Source organism: Drosophila erecta, unplaced genomic scaffold, assembly GCF_003286155.1.
Source record: "Drosophila erecta strain 14021-0224.00,06,07 unplaced genomic scaffold, DereRS2 tig00000219-arrow-pilon, whole genome shotgun sequence".
In the NCBI taxonomy this organism is placed as follows: domain Eukaryota; kingdom Metazoa; phylum Arthropoda; class Insecta; order Diptera; family Drosophilidae; genus Drosophila; species Drosophila erecta.
The window spans coordinates 1,114,921-1,142,449 of NW_020825213.1; the positions used below are offsets into that span (position 1 = coordinate 1,114,921).

Below are 27,529 nucleotides of genomic sequence, written 5' to 3' on the forward strand. Positions count from 1 at the left end.
CCAGCATAGTAAATCGACGAAATGTACTTAATATTGTAGCCTATTTAGTTCTTGGTTAAAGTTATTTTAATTAGTAATTTAAATTTAATAATAATAATAATTTTAATAATTAATAATTTTTTGAGAAATTTTAATTTTTAGAACCCAACAACACTTTATCAAATTTAGAGCAATTTTGTGCTCAATGGGACCTATAAAGACGGTTCGTGAATTTTTATAATTTTTACTATGGTTATTGCTGTAACTTTTTGTAAAAAAAATTAAAATGCAAATAGTTTCACTAAATCAGTGGGTTTTTCGTGGATTAGAAACAAACTTTTAATGTATACGAAAATTTGTTAATTAATATAAAGTTCGGCACCAAGCCCACAGCTTTGAGAATTCGCATACATTTGGTCTAGTGTACATCCATTCTGGAGCTATAAACTTCAATAAATATAAGGGGTTGTGACACATCCACAATTTTTGATATTATGAAAGATCTGGGCTAGTGTCATTAAAAACACAAACTAAATATGTGTCTCCGTTTTGGAGACACACAAAAAGGTGTTATTCAGCCTACAGTGCAATGATAGGGCTTATCACAGGATATAAGGACATGGGATTAAAACTGTCCGGAGCTGCAAATGGCGGTAAACACGTGTACTGGGGAGTCCACTCGCTATCATTTATAACGCAAGGAAAAGAGCTAAGGTTGCCGAACGCGTTGTATTAAGAATAGACAATCGGTACGTGCAACGACACAAGAACGCAGACAGAAGACTCCAAGCAACTAAAGGAAAACTTCGGTTGATACGGAAAAACATGAATAAGGCTACGCATGTTCAGACGCTCCATTACAATCCACGGAGGCCTCCCTGGAAACCCCAGGTGGGGAACACGGTATGGTCCTTGGAGTACCACCTGTCGAACGATATAACGGACCTTTCAGGATAAAAAAATGTACGTCACCAGTTATCTTTAGCCTTCAACATTCAGATACCAAGAAGGCAAAGACGGCTCACCTGCCGGGGAATACATGCGTTAAAAGACGACACGACAGATGCGGTTAAGAACCGTTTGGTGAGGAACGTGAAAATACGCGTATCGAAGAGTCGAACAGAGTCAGCTTGTAAATTTGTATCGATTTAAAAAAAAACCTTTCGCCACGCCCACTATGCCGCCCACAATCTGAACAAAACAACCACGCGTGCACTTTTGAAAATGTTCTGATATTTTTTTATTGGTCTTGTAAATGTATATCAATTTTCCAACAATAGATTTGCTACGCCTACTCCACCGTCCACAAGCCGCCAAAAACTGTCACGACCACACGTTTAAAAAAATTTAATTTTCACAGGATTAATAATAATTTTCATTTTTTTATTTTTCTAACTCAATTTTTACCGATATTCCAGAAAATGAAAAAATTTTTTGTTCGCACTTCCTCTATCTGAGTAGCGGGTATCTGATTGTCGTGGAACTCGTCTAAAGCGTACTCCCTTGTTCTTAAAAAATATTTCTTAACTAAAAATTCCTGAGCTTAAAACAGAAACATTTAACTTTTTACTTTTAAATTTGATACATTCGTTCCAGTTCATTGAATGATTTTAAACATTAATGTAATAGAGATTTATAATTATTTATTCATGCGCACTCGTTGGTGGATGTATCTCAGCTAGTGCTCAGCTATGAAAACGAATACTTTTCTAGTGTTTACCCTCTTATTTACATAAATAACAAGGCATATACTACGACCATTGTAATTGGAATCCAAATTCGAGTTATAAACAAGAGAGAATGCTATAGTCGAGTTCTCCGACAATCAGATACCTGTTACTTAGCTAGTGGAAGTACGAACAAGAATATTCAACATTATCTGGAATATCTGTAGTAATTGGGAAAAAAAGAATTAAATGAAAAACACTTCAAAATATTTCAAATCGATAGAAACTTACCAAACTAACAACAAAATTAAAGATTTTTTCAAAAGTGGGGTCGTGACATTTTGGTCGGTTTGTGGGCGTGACAAAAAGTTTTTTTGCTAATCGTTACAAGACTAATAAAAAAATATCAAAATATTTTTCAAAAGTGTGGGCGTGACAGTTTTAGGCGGTTTGTGGGCGTGGCAACATCAATTAACAAAACTGCGCTGCGTCTATGTCTCTGGAATGCATGTCGCAACATTCTAGCTTCTATAGTTCCTGAGATCTCGACGTTCATACAGACGGACAGACGGGCATGGATTGTGTCGGATATTGATCCTTATCAAGAATATATATACTTTATATAGTCGGAAACGCTTCCTTCTACCTCTTACATAATTTTCTAGTATACATCTAGTATGCCCTTTTACTCTACGAGGAACGGGTAGAAAATCCGATTTTTTTAGTTTTCTTAGCCTGCTGCGCATACACTTGGGCGGAAAGTTGTCTCAAGTTCTCCAAGCTTCGCTTTTCTGCAATTTCAAATTACAAATGCGGTATGTCTCCAACATGCAAGAGCATTTTCCTCTAACTTGTCGAAAGTCATTGCAAATTTTTCAATTTTTGCGAGTTACCCGTCTTGCGTTAAACTATTAGATCATACTCTAAATATAGCTTCCCATCAGGCACTCTTAGTTTAATAAATTTATAAGCCTATCGAAAAGCTGAATCGGATGAGGGCAGAAGTATCTGACCAGACTTAATTCAGTTGGCGTGCTCCCCTTCAGTGTTTTGTGTCGTGGTAATATGTTGTTTTCTGGACATTGGAAAACAATTTTTTTGGTTATTATGGCATCTCTAGTTGAGTTTAATAATAAAATTAAATTGTTTTTGACGTACTTAGATTGTTCTATAGCACGTATTTCTTAATGAACATGGACTGTCTACCGAATTTGCTATCTATTTTTATTAATTTATAATATATTATAATTTATTTATATTAATATTAATTTATATTATATTAATTTATGATTAATTGTGATTATGATTAATTAATTAATTTATTTAATTAATTTGTGAAAACAAACTATGACATGTTCTTAATTGAATATTTCCACCTAACCTACGACTATGATATTCAAACATTTCAAGTATTACTTACTTCATATCGACCATGAGAAATAACAGAAATTCTTCGCTGTGATATCGTTACATGTTTAATATGTCTAAATTGGTAGTTTTCGGACTCCTGAATATTAGCCAAAAATAAGAAACTACTACCATCTGAAGAAAATACCGGGTGGGGAAAGATATCCAACCATTCATCTTCGGGAGCACGTTCAGAGTGAACCTTTAAAATGAATTCAAACGTGTTTAATTGTTTTACTTCAAATATTATAACTTACTTCCAAACAATTCCAGTTTTCCACTTTAGAACACAATGAAATAACACTGTAATTTTGAGATCTTCCCATATAGACTACCGATACTTGGCAATTGGTACCAGGTATCCAACCTGCTGATGTGAGGTAATAGTCTCTAGTATACAAATCAAGATATATGTAAAGCATATTAACTCTTATTTATTAAAAGTCTTACTGTCCATAAATAGAGGCAGGAGGTTTAATGCTAAATTTTTTAATGTCGCTCACATTAGTTATGTCAACAGCCCACAACTCCACCTCAGGATTAGTAGTTCCTGGAGTTGGAAATCTAACATTTTTCGTTTCGGGAAAAATACTTCCAGAAAACATCCCACTTCCAGAGAATAAAGCTCCAGACGATAACCATGGGTACGTCATCATTCCAACATTGGTGTCATTAAATAGTGCGAACATAAAATGTGTTCCATCAGCAGATGGCCATATCGCCTCTGGAGTTTCAAAAATTTCTTCTAAAACGAAAAACAAAGTTTGGTTGGTAGTACTTGGTTATCGTTCAAAATTGTTATACATTAATAACTAGTTGATTGAATATGTAAGTTTATACCGTAATTAGTAAAATTAAGTTGCTATATGTCTTGGGTCATAACTGGTTTTTTAGTATGCAGATTCAGCATAAACTCAGCCGCGGTAAGCATGAGTAAGGTAATACTCTGTATACTCTCTATACTCTGGACCGTGAACCACTCCTTAACGTAACTAACTATTAATTGGATCCCTGATTTATTTTATGATTGAAAGGCACGAAAACCATTTTTATACTCGTTACTCGCAGAGTGAAAGGGTATACAAGATCTTTTAGAAATATTTGTTAAAGAGAAGGAAGGAGTTTCTAATCCTATAAATATTATATTTGCTGATCATGATCGTCGATCATTTCCGTCTGTCAGCTAAAAATAAGATTAATTAGATTAGATTAGATTAGATTAATTAGATTTTTTTTCATGTTAATCTATGTCTTTTAAATAACTATCAGCATGCAAAATAAAATTGTCCACGTCCACATGCCGCCCAAAACTATTACGCCCACACTTTCTTTATTTTCTTTTTTGCTTTTATACTGCAATTACATCTATTTTTCGTTTACGCCCAAACCTAATAATTAATAATTAAATACTTGTTAAAAAAAAACTGACCTCATCCCGGTGTAAGTTATTAAGAGATTAAATTATATATAGTAACGCTATTTGCTTTTACAAGAAAAAAAAATGTGGATGCTGTTATTCTTTTTTACTGGAATTTTTTTATATTGAATCTATTCATACAGATTCTATCTTTGTCCTTTGACAGCTTTTCCTCAAGGCGCACCCATTCGAACTTGTTTTCTTCCACTTGTTTTGCATCGCTTTAACAATACTTTTGTCTACCCCTTTGCCCAATTCGTTTAAAGAGTTTCATTATTCTAAAAATTCTCATTGATACTGAAGTCCCTAACGGAGTTGAAAAAAACATAACACTTGTCGACTCCCCATTCACTGTGAGTTCCATTCATGGCTCCAGTAAAGTAACAAAAAAGTGCTTAATGCACTTCATTTTTTTTACGGAACATCAGCCCCTCACTTTCGCTGTGTCCGAGCTAAAAACAACTGCCAAAATTAAACGATGGAAAGCATTCATCGAAGACCACACCGCCAAAAGGTTCTATAAACCTGGAAATGAAAATTTTGTTGCCGACGCTTTATCACGACAAAATATTAAAGCTTTGGAAAACGAACCCCATACTGACGCAGCCACTGTGCAAGCTAACACGAGCCAACGTACGGCTCAGTGTATGAAACCGAATACCGGCGTGCTGACCCAGCATTGGACCGGATGCTCGTGCGCAGCTGGCAAAACACTGCATATTTGCGTGGCCGCTGCGAGTCTCTTTTGTTATAATTTAAGTTTCAGTTCTAAGCGAGACCTTTACCAATAAGGAGCAAGCTACTCCGGCTACTTGCCGTAAAAACATATTTCATTTGACTTAATTTATCCACACTGAGCCAGAAGGTCAGCAAAGGGGGCAAAGTCACGCCCTCCACCGTAATCTTCATAAGAAGACTCCCGCCTGGATAACTACAGGAACACGGGAACAACATAAACTATACCCTATCTGCCGAGGATCTGCGAGAGGATCCCTGGGCATTAGGATATAATTAATTTGCACACTTAACTGTCTTTGACCTACACGGTCAAAACTACCGACAAACCCCTGAACTGCTATAGAAATCAAATAATCTTAGAAAAAGCAAGCGAGCGCTTACCGCGACATTTTATAGTTTTCGGGAACAAGGACCGACACATTATCCACTTTGAGAATAAAGACTCTCTGTTCGGATCGATTAAAGAAGTTGTAAACGTAGATGTTGTGCAACCTACCTAAACTTGTATGCATCCAGCATGCCTTAGTGACGGAATTCTCAGCAACCAAGTTTTGACATTGCAAAAACTTCGTGAGTGATATCACGGATGCTAATGAGCAGAGGGAAATTATTACATACTTCTAGGGCCATAATTGACGTACGCAGTCCCATAGTACAATTGGTAATTTTTTTCCGAAATACCAAAACAACATACTGCGATAATGAGGCATTCTTCAATTCAGAGACCTGAACTTCGTTATTGAAAAACCATTGGCATCGTTAATGTGCCCCCTTTACACAGTAATGAAAAAATTTAATAATTTTAATTTTAATAAACATCGATATACTTTTGTTGTGTGCAACAACGATATTTTTCTACTATTGCATTATTTTTATTGAATATTTTCCGAATGGGTTAAAAACATTGAGCATTAAAAGGAATTCCTTTGGTTACGCAAGATTTCTTATACATAACGATTTATATTTGTGCGCGTGTGTATGGTCAAATAATGGAAGCTGCAGCTAATTCTCTTTGTGCTCATCTTCCTGCTAGAACCGAATTTCGAGTCGCTGTTTCTGCCGGGTTATGGTTGTTGCTGTTGCTATGGCTGCTGAAAATTAGGAAACGTTACCTTTGCCGCAAACAGGGTGACATTTATAATGGGAAAGGTGTCTGCAATTTTTAATAGAGTGGAGCGTTTAGCGGATTCCTTGTCAAGCTATGCGTCAACTTCGTTTGACGATTACGTCCTCCATGTGAGGTTGGACCCTATTGACGAGCTACAATAAGCATGACGCAACACGGAATTTCTCCGTGTGATTGTGCCGATCAGCAGCGTCTACTCTGGAATAGGGCACAGCCGCTTCCGCATCTTGAGTTCTTTGCTAGTTGGCAGATATTTATTCTATGTTTACTACAATTATAGATAGTTATCCATTTTTTTCAGGCTCATGTTACTGAGATTTTGGGACTGTGGGCAGTGCAGGGTGGTTCCGTTTTAATGGTTCGTTAACTATCGGATAAATTCAACGCTTATATTCGCGCTCTAAATGGATTGGGTACAACATAGAAAAACGCCGGGTACATTGTCGTCAAAGTACTTGTCCAAAAGCTAGATCCGGTCAGGCCAAATGGGAGAAGGCTCTACCTTCGCTGTGTCCAAGCGGAATACAAATGCTAAAATCAAAAGACGGAAAGCATTCATCGAAGAACACAACGTCGAAGTGTTCTAGAAGCCTGGCCTGCGGCCGACGCTTTGTACCGAAAAAATATTAATGCTTTGGAAAACGAATTCTGACGCAGCCACTGTGCACAGTGAACTGTCTTTGACCTACACGGTCGAAACTACCGACAAACCATTGAACTGCTACAGGAATCAAAGAGTTCTTGAAGAAGCAAGCCAGCCCTCACGACGACATTTTATAGTAAACTAAAAACCAACATATAATCCACATCGATAAAAAAGACGCGCTGCTTGAATTGATTAATTGATTGTAAATGTAAATGTAAATGTTGTAAACGCTATTTACTGAAACCTCCACATACTCGCATACATTCAGCATGCCTTAGTGACGGAATTCCCAGCAACCAAGTTTTGACATTGCAAAAACTTCGTGAATGATATTACGGATGCCAACGAGTAGAGGGAATTTATTACATAGTGGTTATAAACTGCAAGATTTGTACCAAGGCAAAGTACAACAGGCACCCCTAGAAACAGGAATTGTGTGTCACATCAATCCCCTTATAATAAATAAAACAATATAATTCTTAGGGCGAAATGCTGTATATAGACATCTACTCCTCAGATAAGAAGTTGGTTTTAACCTGTGTGGATAAGTTTTCCAAGTCCGCCATTAACCTCTGGGGCCATAGTTGACGTTCGCTGCCCCATATTACAATTGGTAATTTTTTTTCGAATTATCAAAACAATATAATTCTTTCAACTCGGAGACATAGTTGAAAAACCAATATAACATTGACATCGTTAATGCACCCGCTCCACACAGTAGCTCCAACGGCGTCACCGTCATGGAAGCCACGGTAGAGCATAATAAAACATTACACTTAGTCACCAACTTGAAACACAAATATGCCTTGCACTCAATCAACGACGCTCAGAGGCTGCCAATAAGAAACAGCATCGAAAAAGGGCAACATGCGTACCTAGATAGGTGCAACCCTACTAGACGGCATTTTGAGGTAGGCGAAAATGTATACCTTAAAAACAATAAAAGGCTAGGAAATAAACGAGCCCACTCCACATAGAAGAACGTGTAGAAGCAGACATGGGAACGACTGTCCTCATTAGAGGGAGGGTGGTCCATAAGGATAACAATAGTTAAAAACCCCTCTCAAATTTACATCTTCCACAATGTTTCTACTTTATTTTTATGCACTTATATTCAAACATATACATCCCATTATATGCACAGTAGAATTATATTGATAACGTTAACTATAGTTAACGCTAGGGTAACGGACTACTAGCACGCCCAATATATTCCCATCACAGACGGTGCTGTTCTGGTGTGGAAACAGAGAAATATACTTCGGCATTCTAGTAATCTCACCAAATTTGATATGATTATAGAAGAAACTTGTAGGTTGTCCGCATTATTCCCAGAGTCGCATATGCGAAAGTTGTTATTGTCCGTATTAAAGGAACATCATAGGATTGCAAGGAGCCTAAACTTCCACGCTAAAGGGCACTCCTGATGCCTCCGATTTTGAAATGCTATAGATGTCAGAATCTCGTTAAATGGAGTCAAATAATAAACAAGTGGTCATCAATACACAAACACAAAACAAAATTAACGAATTAACAGAGGCAGGTAAATCATTAGGGCGAAACAAAGTAACATGATTGACACTCCATACATGTACGAGGTACTGCTGGCCAGAAATAGGATATTAATAACCGAAATGAAACATGTAATGCTTACAGTCACACTGGCTAAGGCCAATATCATAAGTTCTGCCATTTTTAACCAAAACTGATTTGAAGTCTGTATTAGTTGATGACCCCACAGATATCCCCATTATAAGCCTAATAGAGGCGTCTCACATTAAAGTCTTTCAGTCCGATAGTATAAATCATGTGCTAATTGCAACTAAAGGTGAACATAGTAGCAGAATGCAACCACGACGTTCCTGCAGTCACCAATTGCGTACCAACAACTTACGCATCGTAATATAAGCTGGCAAACCACTGGCGCTTAAGGCCTATCCGAGAGGAGCACTGAACAGCCATTTAAGCCCAATCACACTGGCGTAAGATCTGACGGCGTAATAATATTTAACAAGTGCCCAGCTAAAGTCAGCACTGACGACGGCCCCGAAATAGCTACCAACGGCTCAAATCTAATTATGTTCGAGCGAGTGGCTTTCATCAATGGCACCAAATACTCCAACCAACGTGAAGCCATAAGGAAAGCACCGGGCTGCATCCCCATTGCTAAACATCATCGGCCACACCCCAAGGCCACTCCGTACCACTCCAACCACTCCAAAGGATTAACAACGAAAATTTTGAGGTTATCCAAGGGCTTAAGGAGGAGGTGAAATCGGCTGGAACTACTACAGCTTGTGTTTCTGTTAGTGTTGGTATGGTGATAACTGTTATGTGTTGGTATAGTTTTTTTGTCTAGTGTAGGCTTAGTATTTGTGGTCCTGTTTCTGCTGTGCTGTGGGTTTTCGCAAGTATTTGTTGGATCTCCTCCCTTGTCATGCACAGCTTCAAATGTTTCGGGTCGTTTTGTCTCCGCTCGGTTTATGCAGCCTGTCCCCTTCTAGTCGATACTCCGGTTCGCTCGTCTTGTTGTCTATCTCCCTCTGTGTCTTGGCTAGACAATCCATCGCCTCGAACACTACTTTTAGCTCTGCCTGCGGGAGGCAACAGCATTTAGCTTGCCTATTCGATATTCCTCGATAGACTTCGAACTGAAAGGGGTGCAGCTCTAACGCCCCTTCTGACGGACTCTCTATCGAGTTTAGCCACTTCAATGCCATGTGGTATGTCACTACCACAAACTGGTAAACTTCCAGGTACATTTTGTACTTGTGGATACCCCACAATGGTTATAATGGCTAATGGCTATACCCCAGTATATGGCTAGGCATTCCATTTCCGTCGCACTGTACCTCCTTTCCACCACGCTCAGTTTCCTACTGGCGAACGATATCACGTGATCTTCGTTGCCACCGTCCTGCGTCAAGACCGCCCCTATTCCAAATTCACTGGCGTCCGCTGCCTCTATATTCTCCCCTTCCGCGGCTAATCGTAAGAACTCCGTCAGCGATGCGAGCCCGGACCTCCTCGTGTACAGTTTTATTCTACTCCTGCAATTCGTGTATATGCGGTCGATTTTCTTCTGTTCCGATAACCTCGTAAATCGCATCAGCTTTCGTAGTTCCATTGCGACCTCTGGCTCAACTGACTAATCCGAGTCTCCAATTATTCCTCATACCTCGGGCTAGGAAGTATTGTCGTAGCTCTGTTGTTAGTTGCGCCAATGTCCTTATCTCGGACGGCGTTACGTCCCACCAGTCGATGGCGGCTCCTTCCTGGATAAACGGCATCGCCTGTACCAGCTGATCTTCTTGAATTCTGTACCCAGCTGCCCATTCCATTTTGCACAGGAATTCCAATGGTACCGGATGCTGCAGCTGCGTACTCGGTGTACGATCTTCGTTCCAACCCTTTTATCCGTTTTCCTCTCCTTTTCTCCTTTTATCACGGTGGTCTGTTGTTCTGAATTTGTTCCTCCGACTTCCGGTCCTGTACTTGCCGCGGGGCTTCCGTTCCTTCTGTGCCTTACCGCCAATTCCGCGAGTCGCTGTTTCACTGCCTGTGAAAGATCTGTGTGATCTGTTCTTTTCGCAAACGAAGCAAACTACCGTCTTAGTTCCTCAATTCTTCCCGATGCATCCAACCCGAACTCGCTCGCGTAATCCGTCAGCTCGTTTTTTGTGCTAGATATACCCAGCTTGATATTACTCTTCCGGTGCCGCTCCCTTTCTTGTAACCACTCTAATCTGTTCGGACGCCACTGTGACGGTAAGTCGGGGGTGGCCCAGGCTCGTCGCAGATATTTATCTGAGTCAGATGTGGATGCTGTTAGAAGAAGCCGACCCGTTCCCAGAGTAGAAGTCGGGGTGAATTACGAGGTAATTGTGTATCAGACTTATTTTATTTAGATAGCAGTAGAGTTAAATGGTTATTGCCAGGGTCCGCGGGGCGGGTCCGGTTCGGTTTCCTGCAGGGGGTAGGAAGTCGTTCAGCGGCTAGGGGATGAGTTGCCGTCGTCCGTGGTTGCGCGTCCTTCTAAAGCAAGAATCATTTAGGGACCGCGAAGGTCATCCGTAAGCGCAAGGGAACCCTACCTCAGGGACCGCGAAGGTCAGCCGCGCAAGAGAAAGAGAGAGACTTGGGGACCGTTCGGTCAGCCACAAGCCGATTTAATAGAACTAGATTCGCTGATCCGGTTCTCCACAAAAGTGACTCTGCTGCTGACTACTGGATGGGTGCTACCAGGTAGGCTTACCTCATCCGATCGCTGTCGACTGTTGAGTCCCTAATACCCGGCAGGCGCCCGCTTTAGATAGGCACCTGCTGGGATTTAGTGTGCCCAGCGTCTGCGTGGCATTTGGCTGTATTCACATGGCCAGCCTTCTGGCTCCAGTGTGACCCTCCGCCAGCGATTGTTGGCGCGCGCGCTTAAATATTTCCATTTTATTTGCTTCCTTTTATATCTCTTAGTTCTATTTATACCTAATCTAAGACTTCAGTTTATTTCTCTTAGATCTATTTATAACTAATGTGCTCGATACGCGTCACAAATAAAGAGCGCATAGCTTACAAAACGAACTCTCGCTAAACTTGATATTATTGAATTGGTTATCTAGTCTTAAGGGCAGATAATAACGGAAATTCAGGAAGGACGCTGAGCTCACAAAGAGTCAGTCAGCGCACCACCAGCTCTGAGCCCTAGCACAGTAGCCGAGTACCTCGGCTAATTTTTAAGCTATAGTATGGATTTTTTTGAGAAAAAACTTAACTATTAATTGCAGCACTGATTTATTTTGTGATTGAAGCGGAAAGAAACGTAAACCATTTGTATACTCGTAACTCGCAGAGTATACAAGATTTTTTAAAAAGAAGATATTTGTTAAAGAGAAGAACAGAAGGAAGAGTTTCTCATCCTAAAAATATTTTCTTGGTCATGATCGTCAATCTTCAGATTAGGCATGCCGATTGCAGTATCGCCTACGCTCGCTAGTTTCAGAACGTTGCCCGATCAAATAAACCGACCAAAATGTCCACGCCTTTACTTTTCAAACATATGTAGATTTTTTTCATACATGTATGTATACATATGTCATATATATTTCATATTATATGTCTTTCAAATAAAAATCAGTATCAAATCAGTATGCGAAAATAAAATTTTCCACTTCTACAAGCCGCCCAAAACTATCACACCCACACTTTATTGTTTTTCTTTTATACTGCAATTAAATCTTTTTTTGGTTATAGTTAATTAATTATAAGTAGTTAATTAATAAATAAATACTGGTTTACACCATACATTTACACCATACACATCCCAGTGTAAGTTATTAAGAGGTTATTATTATTAAATTAAACGAAAAAAATGTGAAGGCTGTTATTACTTTTTACTGGAATTATTTTATATAGAATCTCTTCATTCTTCGTCCTTTGACGCCATTTTCTTCCTCTTTTTTGCATCGCTTTTGTTTGCCCCTTTGCCCAATTCATTTAAAGAGTTTCCTTATCGTTTAAGATGCACATACCGAGCTCAATTTGGGCCTTCTCAGTTTTTCTTTTTTTATGCCTGCTGGTCCAAATGACCTGCTGTTCTAGCGCTTCGTGAACGATGCACTGTCTCAGCTGCTTCGGAACCCACAGTATTTTGGAGTATTTATGTCCAGAGAGACGCGAGGATGGAAAAATAGATTTATTAAATACTTCTATACTTTTAATTCCTCGTCTAAAAATATTGTAGCCAAATCTTAAATAATCTTTAATTAATTCAAAATCCCTAATATGGTGACTCAAACGGTATAAGTGAAAGAAGTCGAATGAATAACCAAGGACAAGTGTGAAGTGAAATTGCAGTAATCGTTTAAGACAGTATAACTTTTTTGTAGTACCCCTTGACCTTTCAAACCTTTATAATATTTTCCAGCGCCTCGTTAATCTAAATCTTTGGTTTATTGGGACCTCCAGGACACTTTTGAAAATTAGGAACTATGCCCGTATTTCTCAGCCTCAGACTGGCCTCACCAAAAACAGCACCAAATTTATCAAGAGTCCAAAGGCAAACTGCAGTAAGCAATCCGAAAAATTTGTTAACCTATAATTTTGTCATGAATTTCGCGAAATTTTTTGCAAAAATGCAAAGGCATCTGAAGCTATTTTATGAATACAGAGGTAAGTGACGCTTAGTAGAAATATATGAATTACTAGCTTGAGATTCCTGTAGTCACTGTAGCACTTACTAAATTGGAAGAGTATTTTCTTTATCTTTAACGACACCTTTTTACAAGATAAACATTATCTGCAACAAGCATGTTTGTAATTAAGAAAGCACAGAAGAGCCATGTGCACAATTCCTTTTTTGCGAACGAAAGAAGATTTTTATAGTAGCGAATTCAAGCGAATTATTTATTGTTTCTTCGAGAAATTTGGCAGAGATGCGCATGCATTGGAGACGAAAACGAGAATGAGTGTATTACAGACCGAAAAGCTAAACGCAACGACAAAGATGCAGGCGAGAGTAGAAGAGAGAGCGACCTGCAGCTGATCCGCATAGATGAAGCTGAGGTGCCGTGGACTAATTGTTTTCTCCAATGTTGACAACAACGGGACTTAAATTTAGGTGCTGCTGGCGGATGCGAGACCCGACATACTCCCCCCGTTGGAAGCGTGGCTTTCAACCGCATCCTTAGGGGGAAGCAGACACAGCTTATTCACTGCCCGCTTCGTCAATCCTGTTGGTGTCCTCAGTACAGCAACTCGGGCGACTCCATCTCTTCTAGGCAGCAGCTCAACGACTCTCGCTTAAGGCCACTTCAGGGACGGCAAACATTCATCCCTAACGAGCACCACGTCATACACAACTAACCCAGGCTTCGGAGTGCGCCACTTAGATCGCTGCTGCAGTAAGGTTAAATACTCTTTCTTCCATCGGGACCAGAAAACCTGCTTCAGGTAGGCGATGCGCTGTCAGCTATCTAAGCGATTAAAGTTTAACTTTGTCACATCTGGCTTGATAAATGATGAAGGCGGGCCACCATTCAAATAATGTGCTGGATCAAGATCGGCAGGGTTTTCTGAAATTGATACTAAGGGTAGAGAATTAACTACCGCAGATATGTGGCAAAGAAGGGTTCTCAGCTCATCGAAGGTCCAAATGGAAGACAACACAGCACGATAAAAGTGATGCACTGCAGTTTTCCAAAGACCAACAAAGTGAGACGATCGAGGCGGAATGAAATGCCACTCGATATTCTCTATCAGGACAAAAATCCAACAATGCTTTGGTGTGGTCGTCGCTGAGGAATAAACGTTCAGTTCAAGCAACTTGGTCTTTGCGCCAACAAAGTGAGTTTCTATGTCGGACCTAATTTGTCGTGGCCTCCTTCTTGTGCATATAAACCGTTTTAGGCCGTGCAAGAAAGTAACTGTAGGAAGATCCTTAATAAGCTCAAATTGTATCGCTTTGGTTGCAAAGCAAATAAAAACACACACGTAGCATTTTACAGGAGCCTATTGCGCGCCTCAGGCTTGTACAAAAATGGTCCACAGACCATTGGTGCCAGTGACTTCAAACGCATGAGATCCATCAAGACGCTCTTTTGGCAGATCCGCTATTATATGCTTAATTAGGCGAGGTTTTGTTCGAAAACACCTGACACACTTGTTCACTGCCCTGTTTACGGTTTTCCTCCTCCCAATAGGCCAATATTCGGATCGAATTCTGCTGAGAAGAGCACGAGGACCAATATGTAGGTTGCGCTCATGAGCGTTATTTACAATGGTCTTGGTAACTGGGTGATCCTTTGGTAGGGTGATTGGGTGGCGGCCATTGAACGAAGAGTTCTTCAACCAACCATCTACCAGAAGAAGCCCAACTTGGTCAATGAAGGGTGACAGCGAGGCAAGTGGACTAGACTTCGGTACTACCCCTTTGGTCTGCAAGGATTTAATGTCATTTCATAAATAAGCACGCTGAACCACACGCAGCAACAGAGAAGTCCCACTTTTAACGTCGGTGATAGTAAGCCCAGGATGTCGAATGCTCTTGCAAAACTTATGAATGTATCCAAACTTACGTTGTAAAGCATCAAATGAATTCGCATATTTGGAGCATGCAACAATATCAGTGTACGGAGGAGTTTGTGGCCAATTAGTTACAGGGCTACTCAGAAAGGGAGGTCCATGGGTTTTCTCATTGGGCGGAACAACCGCGCACGACGATAGTAAAACCTTGCCATTGGAACGACTGCAGCCTCCGGAAACAACCCAGCCTAAGCGAGTCTTTTGAATTAGAGGCAATCCCGGCAGAAGTCTGACTTGACCAACCCATAGCAGGTCGTAAAAAGACTGGCGCCTATCAACAAATCAACGCGCTGGGGACGATTGAACTCTGGATCCGCGAGGATCAGGTTCAGGTTTTGGGGTATGTTCCAGTTACAAACGTCGATGTTAAAGTTGGGCTAATGTTCGGTTATATTGGAAGCCATGACGGCAGTGATAGAAGTCAAGTACTCGGAGGTTCGAGATCACATTGTTAAGCTAAGTGACAAACTATCTGTCTTGACTCTAGAGTCACCTATTACGGTGACACAAGCGGACGACTTTGTTTTTCTAAGCTGAAGTTATTAAATGCAGCTGGGAGCCAGAGTCGAGTACAGCACGGTAAGTAACAAAGATTCCTGAACGGGTTTTTACTAACACAGTGGCAGTGTCTGGGAGTACCACATCTTCGCCTAAATCATGCGCAAAAAGAGCTGAAGATGGGCCAGATAATGCAGAGGGTTCTGTCGCGAGACTAAATGATTCTGAGGCCACCGTTTCAGTAAGCTGAGATCTTTCGTGTGACGAAAACGATGCTAGGGTTCCAAAGTGAAGCAGACTGTGGTGCTTAGATCTGCAGGAGCGACAATGACCGGATTTGCACTGCCTCAATTGATGGCCGCTTTTAAGGCAATATATAATAGGTTGGCAAATATCCGCTTTTTTGCTCTTTATTCAATGCTTTATAAAAAGTGTTACAGTGATCGGATTTAGTTCAAATATGCGCCATTTTGTTCGATAATCTGTTTCCATCTAGACGGAAACTTCATAATACCTCCCTCGTAGAAGCCTCCCTCCTTATTTGCGAAGAACTCGGACTCGAACTTCGTTCCGTTTCAGCAGCATATCGCAGGCGTTGATTCGGTCCAGAAGGTTTTTTTACGTCAAATCATGCGGCACCCAAACATCAAGCTTTTTTTTGTATCCAGCCTTCTGCAGATGGTTTAAAATGGTTTGGTGACTAACTCCCATCTCCTGGGCGATGTCACGAGATGCCACATGCCGGTCTAACTCGATGTATTCCATGATATGCTCGGTATTTCCGCCGGCTGGCTTATCCATGGTGTCGTTTTCACCGGCTCTGAATCGTCGAAACCATTCCTCCGCGGTTCGAAGTGATAGAGTACCATCCCCCAAAACACCATTAATCTCACGGAACGTTTCTCTAGCGGATTTGCCTTTAACGAAGGAAAACTTTAAAATAGCGCGTATTTCGGAGTTAGTGAACTCCATGTTTACACGTCTATAACTGTTGAACGCAATATCCAAACATGCATAGCGTCGTTTTGTAGGTTATGTCAAGACCTTTCAAATTATGTATAGTATTGTCAGATACGAGCTCTGTAGCGCTTTGTACATAGCCGCGGAATTCAAAAGACAAAAAGGCGGAAGGGAGATATTTGCCAAACTAATACATAGAGTCCGCCTTTTTGCTTCTGGAAATCGAGATGCTGGATTTAGGTTCTAAGGCGCTGACAATACTGAATTGAGTGCCCAGAAGCATTACAGAAAGCAGAACGGCTGACCTCCGCATATTAGATGTACGATTAGCTGCCACCTGGCTGCCTGGCGCATAGCTTTCCATGACGAAATCCATAGTCTCCAGAGTTCTGCATCGCCGCCCCAGCCATAGATTCCCCCTTTGGAATTAAATTCCGCAGAGCGAGGTCCTCCCATTTATCCTGACTCGCCGGATCCAGCTTTTAAACAAGTACTTGGACTATATTGCACTCAGCAATTTGGGCGTTGAATTTATACGACAGCTCACGAAGCATTGAAACGGAACCACTCTGCACTGCTCTTAGCCCCAGAATCTCAGTGACATACGCCTGAAAAACTAAATGTCGATTAGCAAATCTGTTTTGTAACAACTCCAAAGCTAGCATAGTTGCCCTTTCAAATTTCTAGTGAGCGAACGGTTTCCAACGCCGTGTCCATCAAACAGGATTGTAAATGCTGCAGCTTTTCTATGTTTATGAGGTCAGGATGGCTATCTATTATCGTCGTAAACATATAATACAAATCCAGCCAGTTAGCATAGCCTCCAGCGAATTTTGGTAGCTCCAGAGGGGGCAGCGACGGTGCACTATTGGGGATGAGCGTTTCTGATGGCCACAATCGCACGGAGTTAAGTGTACGTGGATCTGTGAGGCGCGAGATACAGGTTGTCCAGTTTCAGAAGTCCTGATTGCAGTTGTCCTTGTTGCCGATGTCCTTGCCGTTGGTTATCGTTCCAAGGATTTTATACCAAATAGATATTGCAGGGATTCAAATAATAAAGTAGCTACTCGAATGTTTTCTTTCGTGTTCCAAAATTGAACTGATCTGTACTTTATTTCATAAACTTAAGCTAAGCTAAATGTATATAAAAATGTTGGCAACGTGTATCTACGGAAGTGCTTATTCCGCATATTATGGAAATATGGCAATCGACATCCTGTCCAAGTGCTGAGTTGCATTGCAACAATGTAGTGAGCTTTTGTCAAAGTACTGAGTGAAACTATGTACTGTGTTTATAAAGACGAGGAACTCTTTCTTGGCGGCTTGGCGGGTGGGACCGAATTGTGTATACCCTGATATACAGATTCGGTAACTCCTCCCCCCTAGAACGAAGTTATGGTCGGAACGTAATTTAAAGGAAGTTCCGTCGGGGTGAAAATAATGTTTCTTCTCTTCGAAATCAGGTTACATACTGTACATATGGTCGATAGGACAATCAGTGTATATATCAAATAGAAATGGTTTGTCGCTGTTGCTTTCATGACGATCAAGTTGTCTTGGCTCGATAAGGACTGCCTATGAAGTTTGTGTAAGTTTATATCTTCGAACGTATTGTTTATGTTCATGTGTTTGAACGATTTTATGGAGAGGTTTGTCTGTAGTTCGAATTCCAAAGCTGTGTCGTAATATGCCAAGCCGTTAATTTTGACCGTATAGTTGTTGAATGTAAGTATCGCTGACCCGTTGATTCTGTATGGTTTCTGGCAAGAAGACGTGACGTTGGTATCCAAGGTGTTGAATATAAGGATGTGTCGCTGTTCTATTTCTTTGATGATCTCCTGTTGACCGACGTCCTTTATGTTGCATGTTGCGGTCTGGTTGTAGAGTATGCCTTTGAGACAGTGGGTGTTGACCAGGTTGGTTTGTGATCGAGCACTTTCGCAAATATATGTTTGAGTACTTTAGGACACTTATTTTCGAAATATAAAATTTGATCATATACAAAATAGTTGGGTACATATTATATTCATACATTATTCTAGTAACATATTGTAGCAGATGTATTTCTTTTTGTTCCTCATTAAACGATTTGTAAATTTGGTTACAATAATTTTTTATAAATTCATTAATTATTTCTTGTTCTTTGTTAATACATATGTTCTGTAATATTTTCAAATCTTAATATAGTTTCCTTATTATTTGTTTATTAATGCTTTCTGTTACTTCTTTTTGGTTTTCTTCAACAACGTTAAATTTTTTGTTGATAGATTGGGCGTCTTTAGCGTCCATATTTCCTGTTACAGATTTAATTAAGCTGCCGAGACCGTTTACTAATCCTTTCTTTTCCCTTTTCTTGGGAATTAGTGCATTAATTTTTATTTTTAACTGGTCTAATTTTGTTTTTAGACCACCTATGATTTCTTCAGAAAATTCTACTTGTTTTAAACTGTTCAATGCTGCTACTTTTCATATTCTCTATGAAATTTTTCGTGTTGATCTTGTGTAAGAGGTCTTTGTAGGATCGTATTACAATTGCGTTTCCCAGATTTATTTTTGCTATCTGGTCGTGTTCTTACAGTTGTTGGACTTGGATATTTTGTGCTGTTACACAGCAGAATCTGAAAATATGACTCTAATTACTATTTTGTTCCCTTTTTTGATTTATGGATTTTTTGGTCTTTTTTTGAAATAATAGTTAGACCTTTGTCTTCCTTTACGATGTGTTTAGAAAATCGAGGTGTTAGTTTGTTTCTTCTATTTTCTTTCCTAAATACTGTCTTTCCTTCTTCGACTGCTTCTGGTAGATTTCTATTTTCATTGCATTTTGTTATTCTAGATTTCATTTTTTCGTCCATATTCTCTTTTATACCCGTATAAATAGTATTGCGAAATTCGTGAAGTTTTTGTAAATAGTCGTGTTCGTTGTTAGAAGTAACGTCTTGAGTTAGTAAGTGGGGTCGAAGGTTGTGTATTTGGTAGATGAGTGTATTGAATTATTATATGTTGTCAGAGTTTCAAATATAATGTCTTCGTGATCGCAGGAGAGTTTTTCTGTTTTTCTTTTATTTAAAATTATTCTGTATATCTCAGTTAGAGACGAATGGAGTCTTTTCACTGGGGAATTACTCGGAGATTGTTGAAAGGAAGTAAAATATAGTATTTTATTTTAATTTTTTATGTTCTAGTAGTGGGAAGTATATGGATCTTCTCAAATAAGCTACTGCTACTATGGTTGTTTGCCAAGTGATATTTACGAATTTCTAATTCTTGTTCGTGGGGGTCGGTTATGTCTTTTAGTATAGTTATGCATCTAATGACTTTATAATTGGATTGGTAAGAAATACTCTTGCAGAGTTTCTACAATGATTTAAAAAATTTCGTCAGATGCAAAGATAGCACATGTTTTGTAAGGCTTTAATGTTTGTTTAAAGATATTAGTCTTCTTTTCTTTATCAAAATGTGTATCTGAAATTGTTTTCCTCATTTTGTTTTTGAAGAGCATGGAGGTTGTTTTTTCGGCTTGTGTGCCAATAGATTTTTATATTGAACTCGCTTAACGGTTTACTAGAAGTTGGATATGCGTTAAAGGAATTGTCGTTAGTGGGAGAGACGACGGAATTTGTATTTATGTATGTCGCCGGTAACTCGACTGAGATCGTCGGCCACAACGTTATAAGAGCCTTTCTTATAGACTACCTCATAATTATATTGTTGTAGCTTAAGTTTCCATCGAACTAGTTTTGAGTTCGGTTCTTTAGAATTCATAAGCCAAGTCAATGGCCTGTGGTCTGTTACAATTTTAAATGTCTGTCCGTACAAATAGGGACGAAAGTGCTTTGTAGCCCAAATTATGGCTAACATTTCTTTTTCTACTGTAGAATAATTTATTTCTGTGTCGGAAAGTGTTCTACTGGCGAAGGACACCGGCTTGTCGTGGTTAAGAGTGCCTTGGGACAGGTCTGCCCCAATGGCGCAATTACTAGCGTCTGTAGTGAGTATAAAAAGTTTGTTGAAATCGGGGTATTGGAGAACCGGATCGTTGCAGAGCAGCGTTTTGCAAGTTTCGAATGCCTTTTTGTATTCTTCGTCAATTTTGACTGTGGTCTTGCCTTTTAATTGTTGTGTCAGTGGTTTAGATATGGCTGCAAAGTCTTTTATGAATTTTCTGTAATAGCCGAGTAGGCCTAGGAAGGACTTGATTTGTTTTTAGGTATGGGGAATGCTTTGATGGCTATTAGTTTTTCGGGGTTAGGTTTTATACCAGAGCTGGTTACCACATGTCCCAAATATTCGATTTCTTTTCTGAGAAATTCAGATTTTTCTGGTTGGAGTTTTAGATTTGCTCTGTTAAGTCTGTCGAATACTAATTTTAAGTCGTTAATGTGTTCTTGGAGTGAGGATGAAAAGACTATGATATCGTCGAGATAAATTAAGCAACAGTTACCGTTGAGGTCTGTTAGGATGTTATCCATCACTCTTTGGAAGGTAGCTGAAGCATTAGTGAGGCCGAAAGGCATTCTCACAAACTCGAAGTGTCCTCCATAACCGAAAAGGCCGTTTTGCTAATATCTTTAGGGTCCATCTCCACTTGATGGTACCCACTTGCTAAGTCCAGGGCTGTGAAATACCTGGCTCTACCTATTCTGTCCAGGACATCGTTAATATTAGGCATTGGGTATTTATCTTTGATTGTGTTTTCAATTAGTTGTCTATAGTCGATTACCAATCTCCATTTCTTAGTGTTTGACGCGTCAGGTTTTTTTGACACGAGGAAAATTGGTGTCCCCAGGGGGAGTGGCTGTGTCTAATAATGTCTTGTTCTAACAGTTTGTTGAGTTATTTTTGTATCTCCCGTCTCTCTATTGGGCTATATCTAAATGTTTTGGAATACAGTGAGATTTCGTCTGTGGTATTTATCTTGTGCTTTACGAGGTTAGTGAAGGTCAGGTTGTCTCCCTCTCGGTGACACAGTCTAGGGAACTTCTTGCAAATGTTTCTTAATGCTTTTAATTCTTCGGAGTTTAAATGGTCTGTACGTAATTGGGTCAAAATATTAACTTTGTCCCCTGGAATTCTAGCATTAGCTTCGGAGATAGTATTTAGTTCGATGAAGTCTTGTTCGGTGTATTCTTTAACCTGCAGTTCAGAGTCGAGACACAGTTTTTGTTGATCTTGTGAAAAATTGATGACTCATAAAACTAGAGTTATTATTAGCTTGGTACAACCCTGCCGAAATGAAGACGTTTTCGGATTTTGGTTGTTCGCACCAAAAGGCGCCGTTATCACCACTATCCGGAAGCTTCACAATATTTTTGGAAGCCGAAGAGGGTTTGTAATGAAAGTTGCGCATAGGCGAGGCTATGAAGGTCGAACATAAGAGTTTGTTCGTCACGTTTGTCAGAGCAATGCAACATTAGTGCGTGTGAACCGCATAGTCGGCTTTGCCCTCAATTTTCTGCCTAATTTGTCCGTAAGGTGTCTTGTCGGTTCCCCTGATCAAGAGGAGGATTTCTTCTACATTGTTAATAAAGTCGCTGAGTTTTTTCGGGTTGCCGTCATAAGGCGGAAAGATCCCTAATATCTGTTAGGCTAGTGCTAGCTCTGACTCTGCTCCTAGCGTTTGGGATGTCTTTTAACTTTCCCAATTTGTAGGGACCAACTTAACTTTACACTGCAAAAACTCTTCAAGACACCCTCGCCCTAAATTATAGCAGCTTTGGTGCAAAACAAAAAGCGAGAGAATTGTCTTAGGCCAATCAGAACAGAATATGATCGTACGATTATACAGTTAGGGAAACAAAAGCTATAACAGCGACCACCAGCATGCAGCTTCCCCAGAGCTTAGATCATTATCGGATAAATCTTCGTGGCGAACGCTCATACATTTTTGACGCTGCCCGTTTAAACTTCATACACGTGGAAATATAATTTAGTTATATATATATCCAATCTCATAAAACAAGAGTTGGTATATTTCAATAAATTTCCGTGTTCGATTTGTGTGTGAAAGTGGCAACGAGATTCGACCCCAAGGCGTAAGGAAGACCAGGCCTATATATAAGAGCATTTGATTGCTCTACAGCCGACTACCCCCCGTCTCGTCGACCCCCGCATCAGCTCATGGTTTAAACCCCGTCGCTCCAAGAAGAGGCCACGAGGCGACCTAACCTTCAGCAACAAGTTACGCAACCGGCCACCTGCCGAATGATAACCAAATGTATTGGAAGGCTAGAGCTCGTCCAGATTATTCAACTATGCAGAAGTTTAGACGACCGGAGCAGATTTAATTACATTTGAACATCATCATCGTCACGCAGTGAAGATCATCTCCTATGACCAACGGAGGTCCAACTTTGTGATTTCGTCTTATCGCAGCGCAGCGTAGCAGCCAGCGGTTTACTAAGGTCTTATCGCTGCAATACTGCAGTTATATTTCGTGTTTTGTTTTGATTCTCGATTTTCTTTTGTATTGCGATTTATAATGAATTAAATACTCGCAGATTGACGGAACTTTTGGCATTTGAATAGGAATTTAACTTAGAACCTTTAAAGTTTGACCTACAGCTCGACAATGTCAACGTGAACTTGGGCCCAACTTTACGCACATCAGGGAGTGGATATTTAAGGTCGTGAGTACTACAACAACAATGATAAATACATTATTATGAATCCCCTATATTAAAATTCTAACAAAATGCCACTCGAACGTCTAATTAAAATAATATCTGCATTTGATTAAAGATTATGTAACTCTATATTTGCTAATTTTATATTCAATTACTTATATATATTTGCTTTATACTTTGCTTTTATATACTTTATTTTACTTACGGAATATAATCGAAAATGAAGAGTTAGAGAATGACTAGGATAATTATGCGTAGATAAAAAAATATTGTTAGTTTGTAAAAGAGATTTAATGGAAACGTTTATTAAACTGAATTTATATAAATGGAATTATGATTGAAGATATATTCAAAAAGAATGAATTGTGAATAAATAGATTTAATGGTTCGTCGAGTACTTATGTTGAACACTTTCTTAAATATGTGGTAGAGTTATTTTGAACTTGGCCAAGGGACAATGTAAATATTTTAAGTAGCATTGTCATGGTAGGGAGGGTAAAGACTTAGGGAATCATTAACATCCGAAATTCCCAATACTTATCAGAATCTGTAGCTTATCTTCACACGTGTCGGCGTGTATCATTAGTATCAATATAAAGCCATTTCTTTTATTAACCGGTAGTCCACTTTTGAATATTGTTTATGAGTAAGACGCACTTATTAAAATGTAGTAGCGTTTCGTACTATCCTAAGCTAAAAGAACCCCGACCTACGGCGAGCTAGACCCGAGCATAGCAAGAGTGCGCATCCCTAGCGAAGGAAGTACAAGGTCCTCTTTATTAGTAATTATCACCCACTATTAAAAGACCCACTAGTTAAAAATCTATCGAACTACGTACACTACACATTTTTGGCGCCCGAACGTGGGGGCTCGAGAAAATACACTACACATTTTTGAAGCCCAACGAGTGGAGCTAGACAAGTACTATACATTTTCGGCTCAGATGTGAAGCTCGAAAAGTTCTTAACTTGTCATAGCACACTAAGCTCTAAAGTAATCCATCCACAGTTAAAAAACAAAATAACTAATTCCAATAAATTAACATATTGGATTGAGAGTATCTATTTGGAAGGGATAGTAAAACTTAGGAACATGCGATTCAATTTGAAAGAGAATTGATCGACCAAGTGGAACTGTTTCGAATCCACAGGAGCTCATCACCATACGTTTCTTTACTCAACTTTATTTACAATTTGATTTTTCTGGAATACATTATACTTACACTTCAATAAGTCTGTATATTGTCCGATTTTCAAGTAAATAAAAGCATGAGGCAATAGACCAGCTACAATCCACTAACAAATAGAGATACAACTAAGATTCTGATAGAAGTGATCGACATAAAGAAAGACAAACCAAATAATTACAACATATCTTAACAACAATAATATGGCAGCGAAGAATAGTGCAGGTAATGCAGTTGAAGTTTCACAAGGCGTTGAAAATAGCTGTGCCATATGTAAAGAAATCTTAGCACCAACCCTTTTGTCAGCAACAACATCGTGCAGGCACACATTTCATAAAAAGTGCATTATAAACCACTTAAAAAGTACACAAACATGTCCAATTTGCAATGCAGATTGCAACGAATCAAATTTATCTCACTCTAATAACACTCTGTTCGCTGAAATAAATGCTGCAACAGCTGGCACATCCGGCGTAAGCGAATGTCAAGATAATAATGATATTTTCCCATTAAGGAGAAATACCAGATCAGGCAGGATCCGAGGTACACCTCCTAGACGAGGAGTGTCTACCAGAAATACTTACAGAGGGAATTTGGATAGGATCTTAACAGAACCTCCAACGAATTCCAGTATGGCTCTTAGTACTCAACCAGAGTTGATGAACTTTATACAGTTTACTGTTAGCCAACAACAGGCTCAACTCATGGATAACCTTACCTCTTATTTAGGGAAGACTATAGAGACATCTATTAAAAGTCATTTAGACAACTTACAATTATCTCAGCCCACACATACAAATTACACACCTGACAATGTCCAACCAAATACAGATTTGAGCAGGAACAATTCCAATCAAAATCGGTATTCTCAGAATTTAGACAACAATGTAGAAGAAAGATGCGGAAACAGGAGCAATGCAAGCTCATATGTTAGCCCGGAAAAAGTATCAGTACCCGTATTTATACCAGCTAAAGTTTATAAAAAACGTAGCTCGTACTACTATGAATTAGAGGATGAGAGAGGAAAGAAATTAGGAGTATTCCATTTGAAGGATATACAAGCTAGAAAACAAGGAGTTTCTTCAGATAAGGCCTCCTTGAAATAGTCTCGTTACCCTTATCTGTGGTGTAGGGACCAACTTAACTTTACACTGCAAAAACTCTTCAAGACACCCTCGCCCTAAATTATAGCAGCTTTGGTGCAAAACAAAAAGCGAGAGAATTGTCTTAGGCCAATCAGAACAGAATATGATCGTACGATTATACAGTTAGGGAAACAAAAGCTATAACAGCGACCACCAGCATGCAGCTTCCCCAGAGCTTAGATCATTATCGGATAAATCTTCGTGGCGAACGCTCATACATTTTTGACGCTGCCCGTTTAAACTTCATACACGTGGAAATATAATTTAGTTATATATATATCCAATCTCATAAAACAAGAGTTGGTATATTTCAATAAATTTCCGTGTTCGATTTGTGTGTGAAAGTGGCAACGAGATTCGACCCCAAGGCGTAAGGAAGACCAGGCCTATATATAAGAGCATTTGATTGCTCTACAGCCGACTACCCCCCGTCTCGTCGACCCCCGCATCAGCTCATGGTTTAAACCCCGTCGCTCCAAGAAGAGGCCACGAGGCGACCTAACCTTCAGCAACAAGTTACGCAACCGGCCACCTGCCGAATGATAACCAAATGTATTGGAAGGCTAGAGCTCGTCCAGATTATTCAACTATGCAGAAGTTTAGACGACCGGAGCAGATTTAATTACATTTGAACATCATCATCGTCACGCAGTGAAGATCATCTCCTATGACCAACGGAGGTCCAACTTTGTGATTTCGTCTTATCGCAGCGCAGCGTAGCAGCCAGCGGTTTACTAAGGTCTTATCGCTGCAATACTGCAGTTATATTTCGTGTTTTGTTTTGATTCTCGATTTTCTTTTGTATTGCGATTTATAATGAATTAAATACTCGCAGATTGACGGAACTTTTGGCATTTGAATAGGAATTTAACTTAGAACCTTTAAAGTTTGACCTACAGCTCGACAATGTCAACGTGAACTTGGGCCCAACTTTACGCACATCATGGAGTGGATATTTAAGGTCGTGAGTACTACAACAACAATGATAAATACATTATTATGAATCCCCTATATTAAAATTCTAACAAAATGCCACTCGAACGTCTAATTAAAATAATATCTGCATTTGATTAAAGATTATGTAACTCTATATTTGCTAATTTTATATTCAATTACTTATATATATTTGCTTTATACTTTGCTTTTATATACTTTATTTTACTTACGGAATATAAACGAAAATGAAGAGTTAGAGAATGACTAGGATAATTATGCGTAGATAAAAAAATATTGTTAGTTTGTAAAAGAGATTTAATGGAAACGTTTATTAAACTGAATTTATATAAATGGAATTATGATTGAAGATATATTCAAAAAGAATGAATTGTGAATAAATAGATTTAATGGTTCGTCGAGTACTTATGTTGAACACTTTCTTAAATATGTGGTAGAGTTATTTTGAACTTGGCCAAGGGACAATGTAAATATTTTAAGTAGCATTGTCATGGTAGGGAGGGTAAAGACTTAGGGAATCATTAACATCCGAAATTCCCAATACTTATCAGAATCTGTAGCTTATCTTCACACGTGTCGGCGTGTATCATTAGTATCAATATAAAGCCATTTCTTTTATTAACCGGTAGTCCACTTTTGAATATTGTTTATGAGTAAGACGCACTTATTAAAATGTAGTAGCGTTTCGTACTATCCTAAGCTAAAAGAACCCCGACCTACGGCGAGCTAGACCCGAGCATAGCAAGAGTGCGCATCCCTAGCGAAGGAAGTACAAGGTCCTCTTTATTAGTAATTATCACCCACTATTAAAAGACCCACTAGTTAAAAATCTATCGAACTACGTACACTACAAATTGTAGACATTTAATATCTTATTTTTGAATGTAGTAAAATTCTGATTAGACTTTTTGGTCTCTGTATCAAATTTCAAACAAATAAACTAACGTTGCCTCGGAAATCCAGGGGTACTGTTATAGTACAGTGTATGAGTTATTTAGAATTTAGTGTATTGTGTTGTTGCTTATCATATGTGTATTACTTAAGAGTAAATGTATTGTGTTGTTGCTTATTGTATGGGTATTACTTAAGAGTAAGTGTATTGT

At 39.2% G+C, this 27,529-nt stretch overlaps 1 protein-coding gene across 1 annotated transcript in view; it reads right to left on the reverse strand.

Annotated features, from left to right (window-relative positions):
* The window catches only part of LOC26526097 (dipeptidyl aminopeptidase-like protein 6), a 43,375-nt gene extending 39,646 nt beyond the window's left edge, over positions 1-3,729 (reverse strand). The window contains exons 1-3 of the mRNA XM_026982820.1: positions 3,504-3,729; positions 3,311-3,443; positions 3,067-3,255 (exon numbers count right to left, since the gene is read on the reverse strand). Coding sequence (XP_026838621.1) covers positions 3,067-3,255; positions 3,311-3,443; positions 3,504-3,709 — 528 coding nt within the window. The 5' untranslated portion in view covers positions 3,710-3,729. The remainder of the gene's footprint in view (positions 1-3,066; positions 3,256-3,310; positions 3,444-3,503) is intronic.
* Positions 3,730-27,529: the final 23,800 nt, after the last annotated feature.